General features: G+C 41.0%; 1 protein-coding gene across 2 annotated transcripts in view; it reads left to right on the top strand.

Annotated features, from left to right (window-relative positions):
- Positions 1-16,967, top strand: part of arhgap36 (Rho GTPase activating protein 36) — a 96,037-nt gene that overhangs the window by 59,795 nt on the left and 19,275 nt on the right. For both annotated transcript variants that reach the window (XM_014207436.2, XM_014207435.2), the window contains exon 3: positions 8,244-8,318. In XM_014207436.2, the coding sequence (XP_014062911.1) occupies positions 8,244-8,318 (75 nt within the window). The remainder of the gene's footprint in view (positions 1-8,243; positions 8,319-16,967) is intronic.

The following is a 16,967-nucleotide window of genomic DNA, read 5'->3' as shown; positions in this document are numbered from 1 at the left end:
GTATAACATAAATCTTTAGGGCCTTTTTCAACCAGAGCTCCAATAATATTCAAGGGGGACGATTGCATTGTCTTTCAAAACGTTTCGAAAGGGGAGGGTAGCCAGGGGAGCCGCGTCATAATGGTGATGGCCCTCCCCATGTGACCACGTTCCACAGACTCTCATTCTGTCAGTTTTCACAGTAAAAGACTCAAACCACTTTGTAAAGACTGGGGACATCTAGTGGAAGCCATAGAAAGTGCTCAATGAACCATAGCTCACGGTGTGATTTATAGGCAAAGTGATGAAGTTGAGTCCGCAATTCAGAATTCCACATCCTGTTACGATCTGTCTCGTGGTTTTGACTGCCATATGAGTTCTGTTATACTCACAGACACCATTCAAACAGTTTTAGAAACTTTAGGGTGTTTTCTATCCACAACTATTAATTATACGCATATCCTAGCTTCTGAGTTTGAGTAGGAGGCCGTTTAAAATGGGCACGAATTTATTTCAAAAATCGCTGTAGCGACCCCTATCCTAGGCGACCGTCAAAAGGATAAAAGTTTAAGTTAAAAAGCAACAATAGTAGGAGTAAGACGGGTAAGAAGAGTAGGAGTAAGACAAGTATGGGTAAGAAGAGCACTATAGGAGTAAAAATCTTAGGAGTAAGGTGAGTACTGTAGGAGTAAGAAGAGCTTTTTATTTTACTAGGCAAGTCAGTTAAGAACAGATTCTTATTTTCAATGACGGCCAAGGAACAGTGCCTTGTTCAGGGGCAGAACGAAATATTTTTATCTTGTCAGCTCAGAGATTCGATCTTGCAACCTTTCGGTTACTAGTCCAACGCTCTAACCACTCGGCTACCTGCCGCCCCTGGGTAAGAAGAGTACTGTAGGAGTAAGAAGCTTCTGATTCTGAGGGGTCTAGCGTGCTACATTCCTCTCTCGTGTCACCCTGGGTTACATAAGAGGCATTAGTCTGATCTCAGTGCTTCTCCATGTAGTCCACGCAGAGACAGAAGAGGAAGCGAAACACCCCACTCGTTGTTTTTTTCTGGTTCAATAAAAGTAAATGAACTAAGTAGACCAGACCCAGCTGCTATTTATTGCATTGGTGTCTATGGGAGACCCACCCCATTAACCTGTTGGGGCTAGGGGGCAGTATTTGCACGGCCGGGTAAAAAACGTACCCGATTTAAACTGGTTACTACTCTTGACCAGAAACGAGTATATGCAGGGTACAAACAATCAACTATTTTACACCATTTTAAAGATAAGACTCTCGTCAATCCAACCACATTGTCTGATTTCAAAAAGGCTTTACAGCGAAAGCAAAACATTAGATTATGTTAGGAGAGTACGTAGACACAAATAATCACACAGCCATTTTCCAAGCAAGCATATATGTCACATAAACCCAAACCACAGCTAAATGCAGCACTAACCTTTGATGACCTTCATCAGATGACACTCCTAGGACATTATGTTATACAATACATGCATGTTTTGTTCAATGAAGTTCATATTTATATCAAAAACCAGCTTTTTACATTAGCATGTGATGTTCAGAACTAGCATACCCACCGCAAACTTCTGGTGAATTTACTAAATTACTCATGATAAACGTTGACAAAATACATAACAATTATTTTAAGAATTATGGATACAGAACTCCTTATGCAATCGCTATGTCCGATTTTAAAATAGCTTTTCGGCGAAAGCACATTTTGCAATATTCTGAGTACATAGCTCGGCCATCACGGCTAGCTATTTTGACATTCGCCAACTTCGGGGTCACCTAAACTCAGAATTACTATTAGAAAAATTGGATTACCTTTGCTGTTCTTTGTCAGAATGCACTCCCAGAACTTCTACTTCAACAAAAATGTTTGTTTTGGTTTCAAATAATCCATAGTTATATCCAAATACCTCCGTTTTGTTCGTGCGTTCAGGTCACTATCCGAAGGGTGACGCGCGAGCGCATTTTGTGACAAAAAAATTCAAAATATTCCATTACCGTACTTAGAAGCATGTCAAACGCTGACTAAAATCAATTTTTATGCTATTTTTCTCGTAAAATAGCGATAATATTCCAACTGGGCAACATTGTATTCATTCAAAGGCTGAAAGAAAAAAATTGAGAAGTCTCGTGAATGCGCATCTCAGTCTCACTGTCCCCAGGCTGACCACTTACAAACTCTGCTGCTGTACTTTGCCCGGAGACAGCAGACACCCCATTCCACTTTCTGGCGGCTTTAGAGAGCCAATGGAAGCCTTAGAAAGTGTCACATTACAGCACAGATGCTGTAATGTCGATAGAGATGCAACAGAGGACAACAAATTGTCAGACAGGGAACTTCCTGTATGGAATCTTCTCAGGTTTTGGCCTGCCATGTGAGTTCTGTTATACTCACAGACACCATTCAAACAGTTTTAGAAACTTTAGAGTGGTTTCTATCCAAATCTACTAATTATATGCATATTCTAGTTTCTGGGCAGGAGTAGTAACCAGATTAAATCGGGTACGTTTTTTATCCGGCCGTGAAAATACTGCCCCCTATCCCAAAGAAGTTAAACTAATTGGAAAGTGCAACATTTTGCTCACAAAGACCTTCATCAAGACCTACTGTATTTTATCCAGCTCATCCATTCCTTTTGCCTCCATTGTGGACTTTTTTATCCTGAAGTAAAACAGGAGAATGGACTCCCACACGCTGTATAAATGTACAAATTAAACATGTGTTCAAAAGTGTTATGTTTCACTCACAGTTGTTAGGAATGGAGGTATGTTAGAATAGACTAGAATACAGATGTGGGATCTTAATTTGATCACTATTTTGTTGCCCCTCAGTAAGGCATAGTTGCTGTCACACAGTTGCTATACAACCATACTGTACATCATAGAGCATTCAAATGTGTTACAGTTACAGCATGTAACCAGTCATGGATGGAACAAAGAAAATCCGACAAACATTTCAAATCAGTTTTCACTTAATCTGTTCCAGTACATTCTAATTATATGTCAATAATTCATTCCTTACAGAATCTTGAAATCTAATATTGTCAAAGTTATTGGACAAGACTATATTATTAAGACTAAAATATATATATTTTTTTTACTGCATTTCATTCTCTGTTGAGCTGCAGATTACGTAAATAGAAAACAGTTAAATCAGTCAGTCAGTGTCAGATAACTCTATTGCAGCATGACTCTATATACAATATACTGTATAAATAAATGGCACACATACAAATATAAAACGGAGGGGGCCAGTGTTTATTACTGTCATAGGGAGTGGGATCAGTCAGAGTCTGTAATGTTTGGGAATATTCCTGTCCCTCTCCCTGGGGTGGAGACCTCATACAGAGTCTCTGTTAGCTAGCCAGCCACCGCCCATGTGTGTTACTGCTGTGTCTTTGTCCCAAATGACACCCTATTTATTTTATAGTGCACTACTTTTTACCAAAGTCCATAGGGCTCTTATCAAAAGTAGTGCACTATAAAGGAAGTAGGCTGGTGTATCAGGCCCACTACTGTTTCAGTGATGGCTCATGTATAAAATATGGGAGCGAGCTGATGTCTGAGAAAGCACAGTACATGCACGTGCATGCATGCACACGCTCATGCACACACACACATGCACACACACACACCCACATACACACTCAGTCTTGTACAGCTAATCTTGTGGAGACACAATTCAGTCCCATTCAAAATCCTATGTTCCCTAACCCTAAACCTTACCTTAATCCGTACTCTTACCCTTATCCTAACCCTAACCCTAACCTTAACCCTAACCCTAACCTAACCAGGCCTCACCCAGAACAGATTGCCTGGTCCCCTTAACCCCAACCCTAACCCCAACCCTATCCTTAACCCTAACCTTAACCCTAACCTCCAACTGCAGGAGTGAGTCCTCGCCAGCAGCCAAATCCATTGACTACTTCCTCAATCCCATCACACAAAGGCACCCTAGCTACATTAAGGATGCATACCTATTCACTATAGATATACTGTAGATTCTCTCTACACCGACATAGATATTTTGTCAGGTTTAGCAGCGGTGAAATCTGCACTCCGGAGATATCCAGTTTCAGATAGACCAGACTCACACCTCCTTCAGCTTCTAGAACTTGGATTAAGAAACAATGATTTCACATTTAATAATAAACACTACTTACAGATTCATGGGACGGCGATGGGTAAAAGGTTTGCCCCAGCCAATGCTTAATATCTATATGGCAGACTGAGAATTGACAGCCTTGGATAAATGCCCATTGCATCCCATGTTTTATAGACGATACCTGGATGATATCTTCGGAGTGTGGGAACATGATCTGGTACATTTCACAACATTCATTGAAATACTCAATAACCATCATCCTACCATAACAGTTAAATATGTAATCCACCCACATACAATCAACTTCTTGGAAACAACTATATTTTTTCAAGAGACTGACACACACATAGTCTCTTTACAAACAAAAGTATATTTCAAGGACACAGACACGCACGCCCTACTTCACAAGTCCCGTTATCACCCAAAACATACATTCACTGGCATTGTCAAATCACAACTCATTCGATTCCGTAGACTATGTACACAACAGAAAGACTTTCATTCAGCCACACAGACTCTATTTAGTGCAATGGGGAAGAGGGGATACTCGAAGCGGTCATTGAGGTACATAAAGGCAAACACACTGGCAGGCCTTACCCAGAACAGAATGCTTGATCCCCCCCAACACTAACACACTGGCAGGCCTCACCCAGAACAGATTGCATGATCCCCTTAACCCCAACCCTAACCCTAACCCCAACCCCAACCCTAGCCTTAACCTTAACCCTAACCTTAACCCTAACCTTAACCCTAACCTCCATAACTCTCCCTGCAGAACTCTGGACCAGGCACTGACTCCTGACCTGGGCGAACAGTCCACAGTCCACACCTATTCTTATCCCTTTGCCGATTCTGGGTCCGTATCCCTATCCCCCCCATCCTATCCCTGTCCTCCACCCTCAAACCTTTCCCAGACCCCCTGTTCCTATCCCCCCAACAGATACAGAACCCCAGATTATACCCATCACCATCACCTTCTCAGACATAAACAGACTCCTTCATTCTAGACTTTCACCCAAACACAACGTACATTTCCCCCACTCCAGGAATTCAGACCTTTATCAGCTTTTTCGCAGAAACCCCTTAATTTTCGTCAAATGTTCCAGTAAGCCCACTCCAAAACCACCTACGGAACAACAGTACCATAGACAACTTCAACACATTCAAAATCCACATGCACAAACCTCCAGTCCTATCCCACAACTCATGATCATTCAGAGCACCAACACTGTCTATGCCATAATATGCACATTATGCCACAACATCTATATAGGAGAAACCGGTCACACAGTCTTGACACGCCTCAAACAGCACCTCTACACAATTGAAAAAAATAAACATATTACAAACACACCTGGTAAAACACTTTCAAATCCACCCTACAACCTCCCTCCGCATTACCGGTCTGCCGATGAAAGCCTCCTGGACAATAGGTCAGAGAAGAGCAGCTGAATCCAGGTGGATATCCAAACTTAAGACCTTGGCTCCACTTGGTATGAATATTAAGGAGTAGTATAAAGTACTGACAGTGAGAGTTAGAGAGGGCCTAATTAAGAGAGCTGGAGGGGCCATCGACACAAGGAGGAAGTTCAATAAAGAATAATGTATTTAATTGCTTAGTCTGGTTTTGTCTTTTTTATATTTTGTATTGAATTGTATTATATTATGCACTTTAATATAGCACATAATCCCTTCATCCTTTTTGGGGGGATTTCCAATTATGTACTTACTTATTTATTTAATTATTCCAGTATGCATGTTTTATTGTGATTTTATATGAAATTTGGTTTCAAATTAAACCTTTTTACTCTCAGGATTGTATTGATAATTATGTTCCTCCTGTATTTTAACTGTTGTGGGTGACGAGCTCTCGGCCTCTCATGTTCTCCCACCCTCTCCTGACCGGTCAGATGTACAACACAGAAACAGGGCAGAAAGTTGCAATAGGCCCGTGGAAGGTTTGATACCAACATACACATAAACCCTCTTAAACCTAAACCTAACCTTAACCCAAAAACCTAACCTTAAGCCTAAACCTAAACCTAAACCTAACCCTAGCTCCTTACCCTAAAACTAACCCTAGCTCCTAACCCTAACCCTTAACGTAATTATAACAATAATTCTAACCTTAACCCTAAACCCCCTAGAAATAGCATTTGTCCTCTTGGGGAATAACAAAATGTCCCCAGTTTATCAAATGTTTTGTTTGTTTACTATTGGTAATTAAACACGTCCACACACACTGAAGACTCATATTATGGGAGCTAGCTGCTTGAGGGATGGAGGGAGGTCGCCATAGGTTTCTGTTCTGATCCCACTGTTTGAGCCAATACCAGAACCTCTGGTTTATTTTTACAGTGTGTGTGTGTGCATGTGTGTGTGTTTGTTTGTTGTTGGTTTCCTGGCAACGCCTTGGCTATGCTTGATGGATGGATTCTTTCTGAAATCTCTGTTCTTAGCAGTCAGAGTGGTGCTTATTTGGCAAGTCTGGAGACTGTTTTTTATGTCTCATTTTCTCATGGATATAGGGAGCAATCCCACAGGGTCTGTCATTATTTTCTTACTTTCTTTCTTTCTCTTGCATGATATTTCTGTCCTTCTGTTTCTTTCTCTCTCAGCCCCAATTGGGCCTTTTTTTCAGATTGTTTTGCTTTGCCTAAATCTATCTCTCTCCACTCTGTGTGTGTGTGTGTCAGTCCTCTAATCTTAAAGTGTGCACGCCATTGGCAAACACACACACACACACTGAGTACATTGCATGTAGGAATACACACACACACACACGGAGCGTTGAGTTTGCTCAAGATTAACCCTTGCTCTGGCATGTGCCGAGTGGGAGGAGACGATTGCCGTGGAAATAAACTTTAATTTCCTGTAGTCATGGGAATTTGACCCCCTTTAAACCCTTGACACACACACACGCACACACATACACACACAAACAAACGTCTTCACATGGGGATTTGACTGCTCGGATCATTTACATTTCAAGGCCTTCAAAACTCCTATCCGGTCAGCCCTTAAGGATGAAGTTGCATCTAGACACTGGTGTAGAGTCAGTTCTGTTGTTTTCCCATTAGTGGTGAGGATTGGGATTCTGTGAGTTTAAGCTGATCCTAGATCTGTGCCCAGGCCCAATCATGTTGAGAGAAACAAAGAAAAATACATTCTAGTCTTGGAAGATCAAGGATTCTGCAACAAACCAGTCCTAAACAGCAAAGGCGTGCTACCTTACAAACACACACACACACACACAGACTGTACACATGACTGTGATCTTTAAAGCCCCAAAACCCAAACAGTGATGTCTTCCAGACAAAGCTCGTCAGAGGATGTTTAGGTTGTAAAATCACATCTTTGATCTGCATATAGTTTCTCTGGTGTCACCCTCTGGCTAAAGGCTACAGAGGCAGTTCAGGAGGCTGTGGCCTATACAAACACACACGCAAAGACTTGATGTTGTAAAAGGTCTATTCTTAGTAACGCCTGAATTGAGGAATAGATGTAATTCTCAGGAAAGCAACTTGCCGCAGTGCGTTGGTGGGGCGTGCGTGCGGACATGTGTTTCCTTCTTCTCTTGTTTGGTCTTCACATGGGTGGAGATTTTGTGCTAATATTCGGTCCCGGTTTGTTTGTTTAGCATCGTTTATGGTTCCTTTTTTACAAGGAGACGATATGGTGGGAGCAGTAGGAGAAAACCCAACATTACCAAGGATGTGTCCCAAATGGCACCCTATCCCCTATATCAGGGCTCTCCAACCCTGTTACTGGAGAGCTACCGTCCTGTAGGTTTTCACTCCAAACCTAATCTAGTGCACCTGATTCTAATAATTAGCTGTTTGATAATCTGAATCAGGGGTTGGAGCAAAAACCTACAGGAGCGTAGCTCTTCAGGAACAGGGTTGGGGAGTTTTGACCAGGGCCGATAGGGCGTAGTGCACTATACTGTATATAGGGAATAGGGTGTCATTTGGGATGTAAATTCAAATAAACTGCAAGTAAGACGCAGATTATAAAGAAGCCAGTTAAAACGTCACCAGGCAAACGGTACATTACTCTTCACTCTCATGAACAAACAACCTCTTTTGTTTCTTTTTGTCTTTTTTTAACAACCCATTTTTTTGTCCACCTTTTCCAGAAATCCGTAAGAGGAGAAAATCGCTCAGGAGGAAGTTTGACTCCTTCTCCAAAGAAAAGAAAGAGAAAGAGCGAGGTAAGGTACACCCCCCACCACCCTTCCACCCCCCCCCCCCCCCCACCATAAACTAGAGGATGAAGTGTCGAAATCTGCACTGTGTCGGGGAATAGGGTGCTGTTAAGGACGCACGCCTATGACTCAGTACTCTTTGTTAAAACTGAAGACTACATACCATACCTCAGAAGGTCAGACAGACCAGAGTCATGTACTTAGATACACAGCTCTGAGACAGACTAACCACTATTGACGTAGGTCTACAGGAGCTTCTACTCCTTCTTGACTAATTGACTAATGCCTGTGAAATGATCAACCACTGTTGACGTACAGTACAGTGGCTCCAATGCTTCTTCTCTATTCTGTAATGACAATTAAGTGACTAATGCTTGTCAAATCATCAAGCACTGTTGACCTACAGGCCAGTAGCTTTTCTACCTCTTCATTGTTTAACAGGGACTAAATGCTTAATGCCTGTGAAATCATTGTGTTGACGACAGTGTGCTCGATTTCAACCCCAAGAGGCAAGGGCCTCTTTATACTGTAGATGACTCATTTTTGCAACTTCTGTCTGTTGTAGAAGGTTTAAACACTGCCTCCTGAGTGTATACACTGATACACTCTCATAAACATTCACACACACACGAACGGACAAAAAAGAAAGGCATGGGCACGCAAGTATATGCGTACAGTCTCTCTCTCGCTCTCTTTCTGACACGCATGCACACACACACACTCTGACGGACACAAAAGGCATGTGCACACAAGTATGTGCGTACACAGTCGCTTTCTTTCTCCTTCTCACACACAAAAAACTAAAAGGCACATGCACACACGTGTACACAGTCTCTCACTCACCTCACCCCCCCTCACACACACACACTCTGTTATCCTCTCCTTGGCCCAGTGCTGGCCATGTGGAGGTGTGATCAGAGAGAATAAAGAGATGTTCTCTTTCTCCTCCAGCTGGTCACCTCCAGGGCAGGGCCAGCTAGCCAGCCTGTTGTCTTACCAGGGTTAGGGTTGATTAGACTACCCGTGACACAGGACAGGGTCTGCTAGCCAGTTTGTTGTATTAGGCCTACCCCAGAACAGTGGCCAGCCAATCTACTTGTTAGCATTACGGCCAGCTAGCCATCCTGTTACTCAAGCCAATGGCCAACGTGTTAGAATTATGGACAGCAAGCTAGCCTGTTACCCAGGCCATTGGCCAATGTGTTAGCATTATGGCCAGCTAGCAAACGTTTTACCCAGGCCAGTGGCCAACCTGTTAGCATTATGGCCAGCTAGCCAGCCTGTTACCTAGGCCAGTGACCAGCAGGCCTGCTGTTTTATCTAGGGTTGGGGTTAGGCAACCTGCCTGTTGATTAAGCTAGCTACCCAGGCCAAGTCAGGACAATACCTAGGGAAGCCTGTCTGTCATGAGGGCCAGCTAGAGAGCCTGTTGTGTTATGCAGGGCAGTGGCCAGCCTGCCTGCCTGTCTATCTTTTGGTGCTCTCAGGTGTGTGTCTGGGTAAATCTCCTAAGATGATAGTACTTAATGCTTCAGTCAGAACATTAGGGGCTTGGCAGGGATGGATGAATGGATGAAGGGATGGAGTGGTCGAAAACAAACGAGGGTAAACGAACGCTCAAGTGATCAGAGGCGAGTAGCGTCACTAACGCTAATGCCAACAAATGCTAATTAACCCATAAGACTCTAAGCCCTGTCTAAGCCAGGGGAGGGGGGGTGGGGTATTACTAAACTATATGGAATTGTTTTAAGATGGTCATACTAATGATTATTTAAAAAAAATAATAATAATAATTTTAAAACCCCTTGAAGCCTATAAAAATAAATATGTACAGTACCAGACAAAACACCTACTCATTCAAGGGTTTTTCTTTATTCTACTATTTTCTACATTGTATAATAATAGTGAAGACATCAAAACTATGAAATAACAGTGTGCAAAGCTGTCATCAACGCAAAGGGTGGCTACTTTGAAGAATCTCAAATATAAAATATATTTTGATTTGTTTAACACTTTTTTGCTTACTACATGATTCCATATGTGTTATTTCATAGTTTTGATTTCTTCACTATTATTCCACAATGGAGAAAATAGTACAAATAAAGAATAACCCTTGAATGAGTAGGTGTGCCCAAACTTTTGACTGGTACTGTATATTCATTGCCTTCGGAAAAATTCAGACCCCTTGACTTTTCAACAATTTGTTACGTTACAGCCTTATTCTAAAACGGAATCAATAAAAATCCTCATCAATCTACACACAATACTCCATAATGACAAGCGAAAATAGGTTTGAGCTCAAGTGCATCCTGTTTCCATTGATCATCCTTGAGATGTGTCTACAACTTCATTGGATTCCACCTGTGATACAATCAATTGATTGGACATGATTTGGAAAGAGACACACCTGTCTACATAAGGTCCCACAGTTAATAATGCATAACAGAGCAAAAACCAAGCCATGATGTAGAAGGAATTGTCCGTAGAGTGCCAAGACAGGATGGTATCGAGGCACAGATCTGGGGAAGGGTAAGAAAACACTTCTATAGCATTGAAGGTCCCCAAGAACACAGTGGCCTCCATCATTCTTAAATGGAAGAAGTTTGGAACCACCAAGACTCTTCCTAGAGTTGGCCGGCTGGCCAAACTGAGCAATCGGTGGAGAAGGGCTTTGTCAGGAAGGTGACCAAGGACCCGATGGTTACCCTGACAGAGCTCCAGAGTTCCTCTGTGGGGATGGGAGAACCTTTCAGAAGAACAACCATCTCTGCAGCACTCCACTAATCAGGCCATTATGGTAGAGTGGCCAGCTGGAAGCCACTCCTCAGTAAAAGGCACATGACAGCCCTCTTGGAGTTCGCCAAAAGGCACCTAAAGGACTCTCAGACCATGAGAAACAAGATTCTCTGGTCAGATGAAACAAATATTTAACTCTTTTGCCTGAATGACAAGCTTCTTATCTGGAGGAAACTTGGCACCATCCCTACGGTGAAGCATGGTGGTGGCAGCATCATACTGTAATCGCTGCCAAAGGTGCTTCAACAAAGTACTGAGAAAAGGGTCTGAATATTTATGTAAATGTAATATATATACAGTTGAAGTTGGAAGTTTACATACACCTTAGCCAAATACATTTAAACTCAGTTTTTCACAATTCCTGACACTTAATCCTAGTAGAAAGTCCCTGTCTTAGGTCAGTTAGGATCACTACTTTATTTTAAGAATGTGAAATGTCAGAATAATAGTAGAGAGAATGATTTATTTCAGCTTTTATTTCTTTCATCACATTCCCAGTGAGTCAGAAGTTTACATACACTCAATTAGTATTTGGTAGCATTGCCTTTAAATTGTTTAACTTGGGTCAAACGTTTCAGGTAGCCTTCCACAAGCTTCCCACAATAAGTTGGGTGAATTTTGGCCCATTCCTCCTGACAGAGCTGGTGTAACTGAGTCAGGTTTGTAGGCCTCCTTGCTCACACATGCTTTTCAGTTCTGCCCACAAATTGTCTATAGGATTGAGGTCGGGGCTTTGTGATGGCCACTCCAATACCTTGACTTTGTTGTCCTTAAGCCATTTTGCCACAACTTTCATTGTCATTGTCCATTTGGAAGACCTATTTTCAACCAAGCTTTAACTTCCTGACTGATGTCTTGAGATGTTGCTTCAATATATCCACATAATTTCCCTCCCTCATGATGCCATCTATTTTGTGAAGTGCACCAGTCCCTCCTGCAGCAAAGCACCCCCACAACATGATGCTGCCACCCCCGTGCTTCACAGTTGGGATGGTGTTCTTTGGCTTGCAAGCTTCCTCCTTTTTCCTCCAAACATACCGATGGCCATCATGGCCAAACAGTTTCACCAGACCAGAGGACATTTCTCCAAAAAGTACAATCTTTGTCCCCATGTGCAGTTGCAAACCGTAGTCTGTCTATTTTATGCGGTTTTGGAGCATTGGCCTCTTCCTTGCTGTGCGGCCTTTCAGGTTATGTCGATATAGAACTCGTTTTACTGTGGATATAGATACTTTTGTACCTGTTTCCTCTAGCATCTTCACAAGGTCCTTTGCTGTTGTTCTGGGATTGATTTGCAGTTTTCGCACCAAAGTACATTCATCTTTAGGAGACAGAACACATCTCCTTCCTGAGCGGTATGACAGCTGTGTGGTCCCATGGTGTTTATACCTGCGTACTATTGTTTGTACAGATGAACGTGGTACCTTCAGGTATTTGGAAATTACTCCCAAGGATGAACCAGACTTGTGGAGGTGTACAATTTATTTTCAGAGGTCTTGGCTGATTTCTTTTGATTTTCCCATGATGTCAAGCAAAGAGGCACTGAGTTTGAAGGTAGGCCTTGAAATACATCCACAGGTACACTTCCAATTGACTCAAATGATGTCAATTAGCCTATCAGAAGCTTCTAAAGCCATGACATAATTTTCTGGAATTGTCCAAGCTGTTTAAAGGCACAGTCAACTTAGTGTATGTAAACTTCTGACCCACTGGAATTGTGATACAGTGAATTGTAAGTGAAATAATCTGTCTGTAAACAATTGTTGGAAAAATTACCTGTGTCATACTCAAAGTAGATGTCCTAACCGACTTGCCAAAACTATAGTTTGTTAACAAGAAATTTCTGGAGTGGTTGAAAAACAAGTTTTTATGACTTCAACCTAAGAGTATGTAAACTTCTGACTTCAACTGTATATTTATTTATTTTTTATTTTAAAAAGTTTAAATAAATTTGCAAACATTTCCAAAAAAACAGTTTCGAATTTGTCATTAAGGGTTATTGTGTGTAGATTGATGAGGGGAAAAAACTAACTAAAATCATTTTTAGAATAACAAAACAACAAAATGTGGAAAAAGTCAAGGGGTCTGAATACATTTCGAATGCACTGTATTTGATGAAAAATTACTGATATTAGCCCATATAATTGCATTGAATAACAGATTCACTACATGGAACAACAGATAGTCCCCCAGAAAAAATCTAAAGGAAGTTTGTTCTGAAGTATCTATCCAATATATATATATATATATATATATATATTTGTACATGTATTTAAACCCTTATTTTGTCACTAAACAGTCTCCATATATACTTCCATAAAAGTTTTTGACTGGTACCGGGGGGACATTCAGAGGTGAGGCCTGTGAGAGTCTCACCTTTATACAGAGTGGTCATATAAGTGTCTAGCCTAAACTGTTCGGACGCTACAGACAGAAGTTGGAAGATCGGCTATACCGACTTCAGACAAGTCCGAAGAACAGCATCATGTTCATGAGAGACTCCTCCTTCCATAATAGTTTGTAGGCCAAAACATTCGGGTGTGTAAAAGCACTTTTCACAAAATAAAAGTTGGTGTATACTGTGTTTACGTGTCTGTTTACCCTCCACTACAACCCTGGATTGTGGATGCAGTTGTGCTTGTTCCTTTAAGGCTTCAGCCTCTTATCTGTGAAGGTAGCACAGTGGGTAAAGTGGTATGGGTAGCCTAATCTGGAGCAAATGCATTTAGATGGTTGTTAATCGCAATAACACTAACACTCAGGTGTTTCTGCTAATTGTCTTGTGTGTACTTCCTATTGTTTATTCATGCTAACTGTATTTGGCGCCTGACAGTAGTCAGAAAGTGTGCAGGATCCTTAAAAAAATGTAAGGAAAATATCATGGTACTGTTGCAAATGCCATGGTATTTTCAACCTACGCTAGTGACCAAAACACCATGATAGTACCATAGAATGTTTTTAATTGTACTACCATGGCAAGAAAATACCATGGCATTTGCAGAATTACTATTGTATTTTCCTGACATTTTAGTTACCAAAATACCATGAAAATACCATAGTTTTGTACTAGCAGCATGTAGTGATACTAGTGAAACATGAAAGCATGGTAGTTGTTTACAATGTATTCTCATGATGGTCCATGACCCACAGTTTTTTGGGTTAACTGACCAAAAACATAGTAATTTATACTCACATAATGCAATATTGACTTCTCGCTCTGCAATGACAAAGTGTAGGCCTACTTTACCCTACTAAACCCCTTGAGCTCATAATGAAAAACCACAACACACATGGTCTAGTAGTGTAGTGTGCCTCTTAAACCTTAGTCCGCTGGTCACTATATAGCTTATTAGCATGCTAGTCAGCTAGCTACATGCTTGCTAATTAGCCAGTAAGCCTATTAACTAGTTAGCCTGTTAGCTGCTGTAGCTAGCCACTGGCCTGCAAAAAAGCAGTGGCATCTGCGGGAGGATTTAGTCAGTTGATGTACCTACATACACGTGTCCATGGCTTTCGTGTACCTTGAACCAGCTTCAAGGAAAGGATAAGAAGAGGAGTGGGGGGTGAAGGGAAGAGAGAGAGGGTGGGGGAGAAAGAGAGAAGTAAGGTTTGAGAGACAGGGAGAGGTGGGGTGAGAGAGGAGGGAGGGAGAGGGAGAGGGTGAGAGCGAGAGCGAGAATGAAAAAGGAGACAGAAACCCCATTCCCATCCACAGTTTTTATGTGAGTAATGTCATACAGTATAAAACAAAATGGTGGTGGAAAAGCCTTTATGCGCAAATATTGATATAATAACCATCATACAGTGGCGGTAAAAGTACCCAATTGTCATACTTGAGTAAAAGTAAAGATACCTTAATACGAAATGACTCAAGTAAAAGTGAAAGTCACCCAGTAAAACACATCTTGAGTAAAAGTATAAAAGTATTTGGTTTTAAATATACTTAACTATCAAAAGTAAATGTAATTGCTAAAATGTACTTAAGTATCAAAAGTAAAAGTACAAGTATAGATCATTTCAAATTCCTTATGTTGTAGTTTTTTTATTTATTTATTTTCAGAGGCAGTAGGGATGACCACAGATGTTCTCTTGATAAGTGTGTGAATTAGACCATTTTCCGGTCTTGCTAAGCATTCAAAATGTAACGAGTACTTTTGGCTGTCAGGGAAAACGTATGGAGTAAAAAGTACATAATTCTCTTTAGGAATGTAGTGAGGTAAAAGTAAAAGTTGTCAAAAATATGAATAGTCAAGTAAATTACTGATTCCACAAAAAATGACTTAATTAAGTAGTACTTTAAAGTATTTTTACTTAAGTACTTTACACCACTGCCATCATATCGAAGTAAACTTGGAGTCACACGATGACATGGTGTGTGATCCTCTAATAACGACTTGGGAAACCATGCAGTTTATTAGGCTACAGATTAAATAAATTATGACGAACTTCATAGGGTGATGAAAGTGTACAGTGATGCGCTTGATGCTCCTTTCCAATAAATGTCGAGGGTCTTATTCTGGTGACATGATGATCAATGCTTGACTGCCGTTTGACAAATAAAATTATTATCGCTCTTATCCATAATAATCTCATCATGTAGACTTACCTACCCGCAGAGCCTACCCACATTGTATCTACGAGATGTCAGCTAGAGTGCACGTGCCAAGACCAGAATAGACACATTTACTATTAAAGCAACAGTTTTTGTGACAAAACTATCGGTAGAGTTGAAAATGCAATGGAAACACAATGAACATTGTGCACTACGCCATCACACACAGATTTTCATCCACAACGAGCCAGTTTGGTGGAAACGTCACTGGTGGGAAAATGTACATCTTTTATTTATGCAGATTTTTGAATATTTCCATGAAAACCTGACGCCAATTGGGTGGAAACCTAGCAAGCGAGAGAGAATAGTGGTAGATAGAGAGAGGAGGGTTTGAGAGATCGAGAGAGTTAAAAGAGAGAGACGAAAAGGAAAGAGGGCGCGAAAGAGAGAGCGTAAAGACGAGAGACGGAGAGAGAGAGGAGAGAGAGAGAGAGAGAGAGAGAGAGAGAGAGAGAGAGAGAGAGAGAGAGAGGTATTTCAGGTTTAATCTACCTATCCTTAGAGCTTTACCTCTTGGCACTCTGCCAGTCTCCCATGTCTGACCAGCTTTAGGTCTTATGGCCTCTTCACAGCAGGAGTGTGTGCTTGTGTGTTTTATATGAATTCATTCATTAAAAAAATTGTTTTGTCAAATTGCCAGTTGGCAACCCATTCCTTACCGGATTAATTGACACATAAACAAACATTACAATTATTCACAGTGATAATTATTCTGGTGTTCTGCATAGTGCGCACCGCATAAAGAATGAAAAATAAATAAACACATTTAAGGTTACCCAAGCAATAATAATTTAAAAAATACTATTAAAATATAGATAAATAAATACAGAAAAATGAAATGGAAGGCATTTAACCCTGGTCTGTCACAAAGAGAAAGATTCAAGTGAGAGAGATATATTGTAGGCCCACAAACATTTTATATACACTGAGTATACAAACATTAAGAACACCTGCTCTTTCCATGACGTAGACTGACAAGGTTCATCCAGGTGAAAGCTATGATCCCTTATTGATGTGACTTGTTAAATCTTCTTCAATTATTGTAGATTAATATTGAGGCTGTTCTGAGGCCAAAAGGGTGTGCAACTCAATATTAGGAAGGTGTTCCTAATGTTTGGTACACTCAGTGTACCTATGTCTGCCTATGTCTGGAGGTAAATATTTTTATAATTTATGGTGAACAAAAATATGAACGCAACATGTCAAGTGTTGGTCCCATGTTTCATGAGCTGAAATAAAATATCCCA

Source organism: Salmo salar, chromosome ssa07 (assembly GCF_905237065.1).
Source record: "Salmo salar chromosome ssa07, Ssal_v3.1, whole genome shotgun sequence".
Classification (NCBI taxonomy): Eukaryota; Metazoa; Chordata; class Actinopteri; order Salmoniformes; family Salmonidae; genus Salmo; species Salmo salar.
This window is presented reverse-complemented; position numbering and strand designations above follow the sequence as displayed.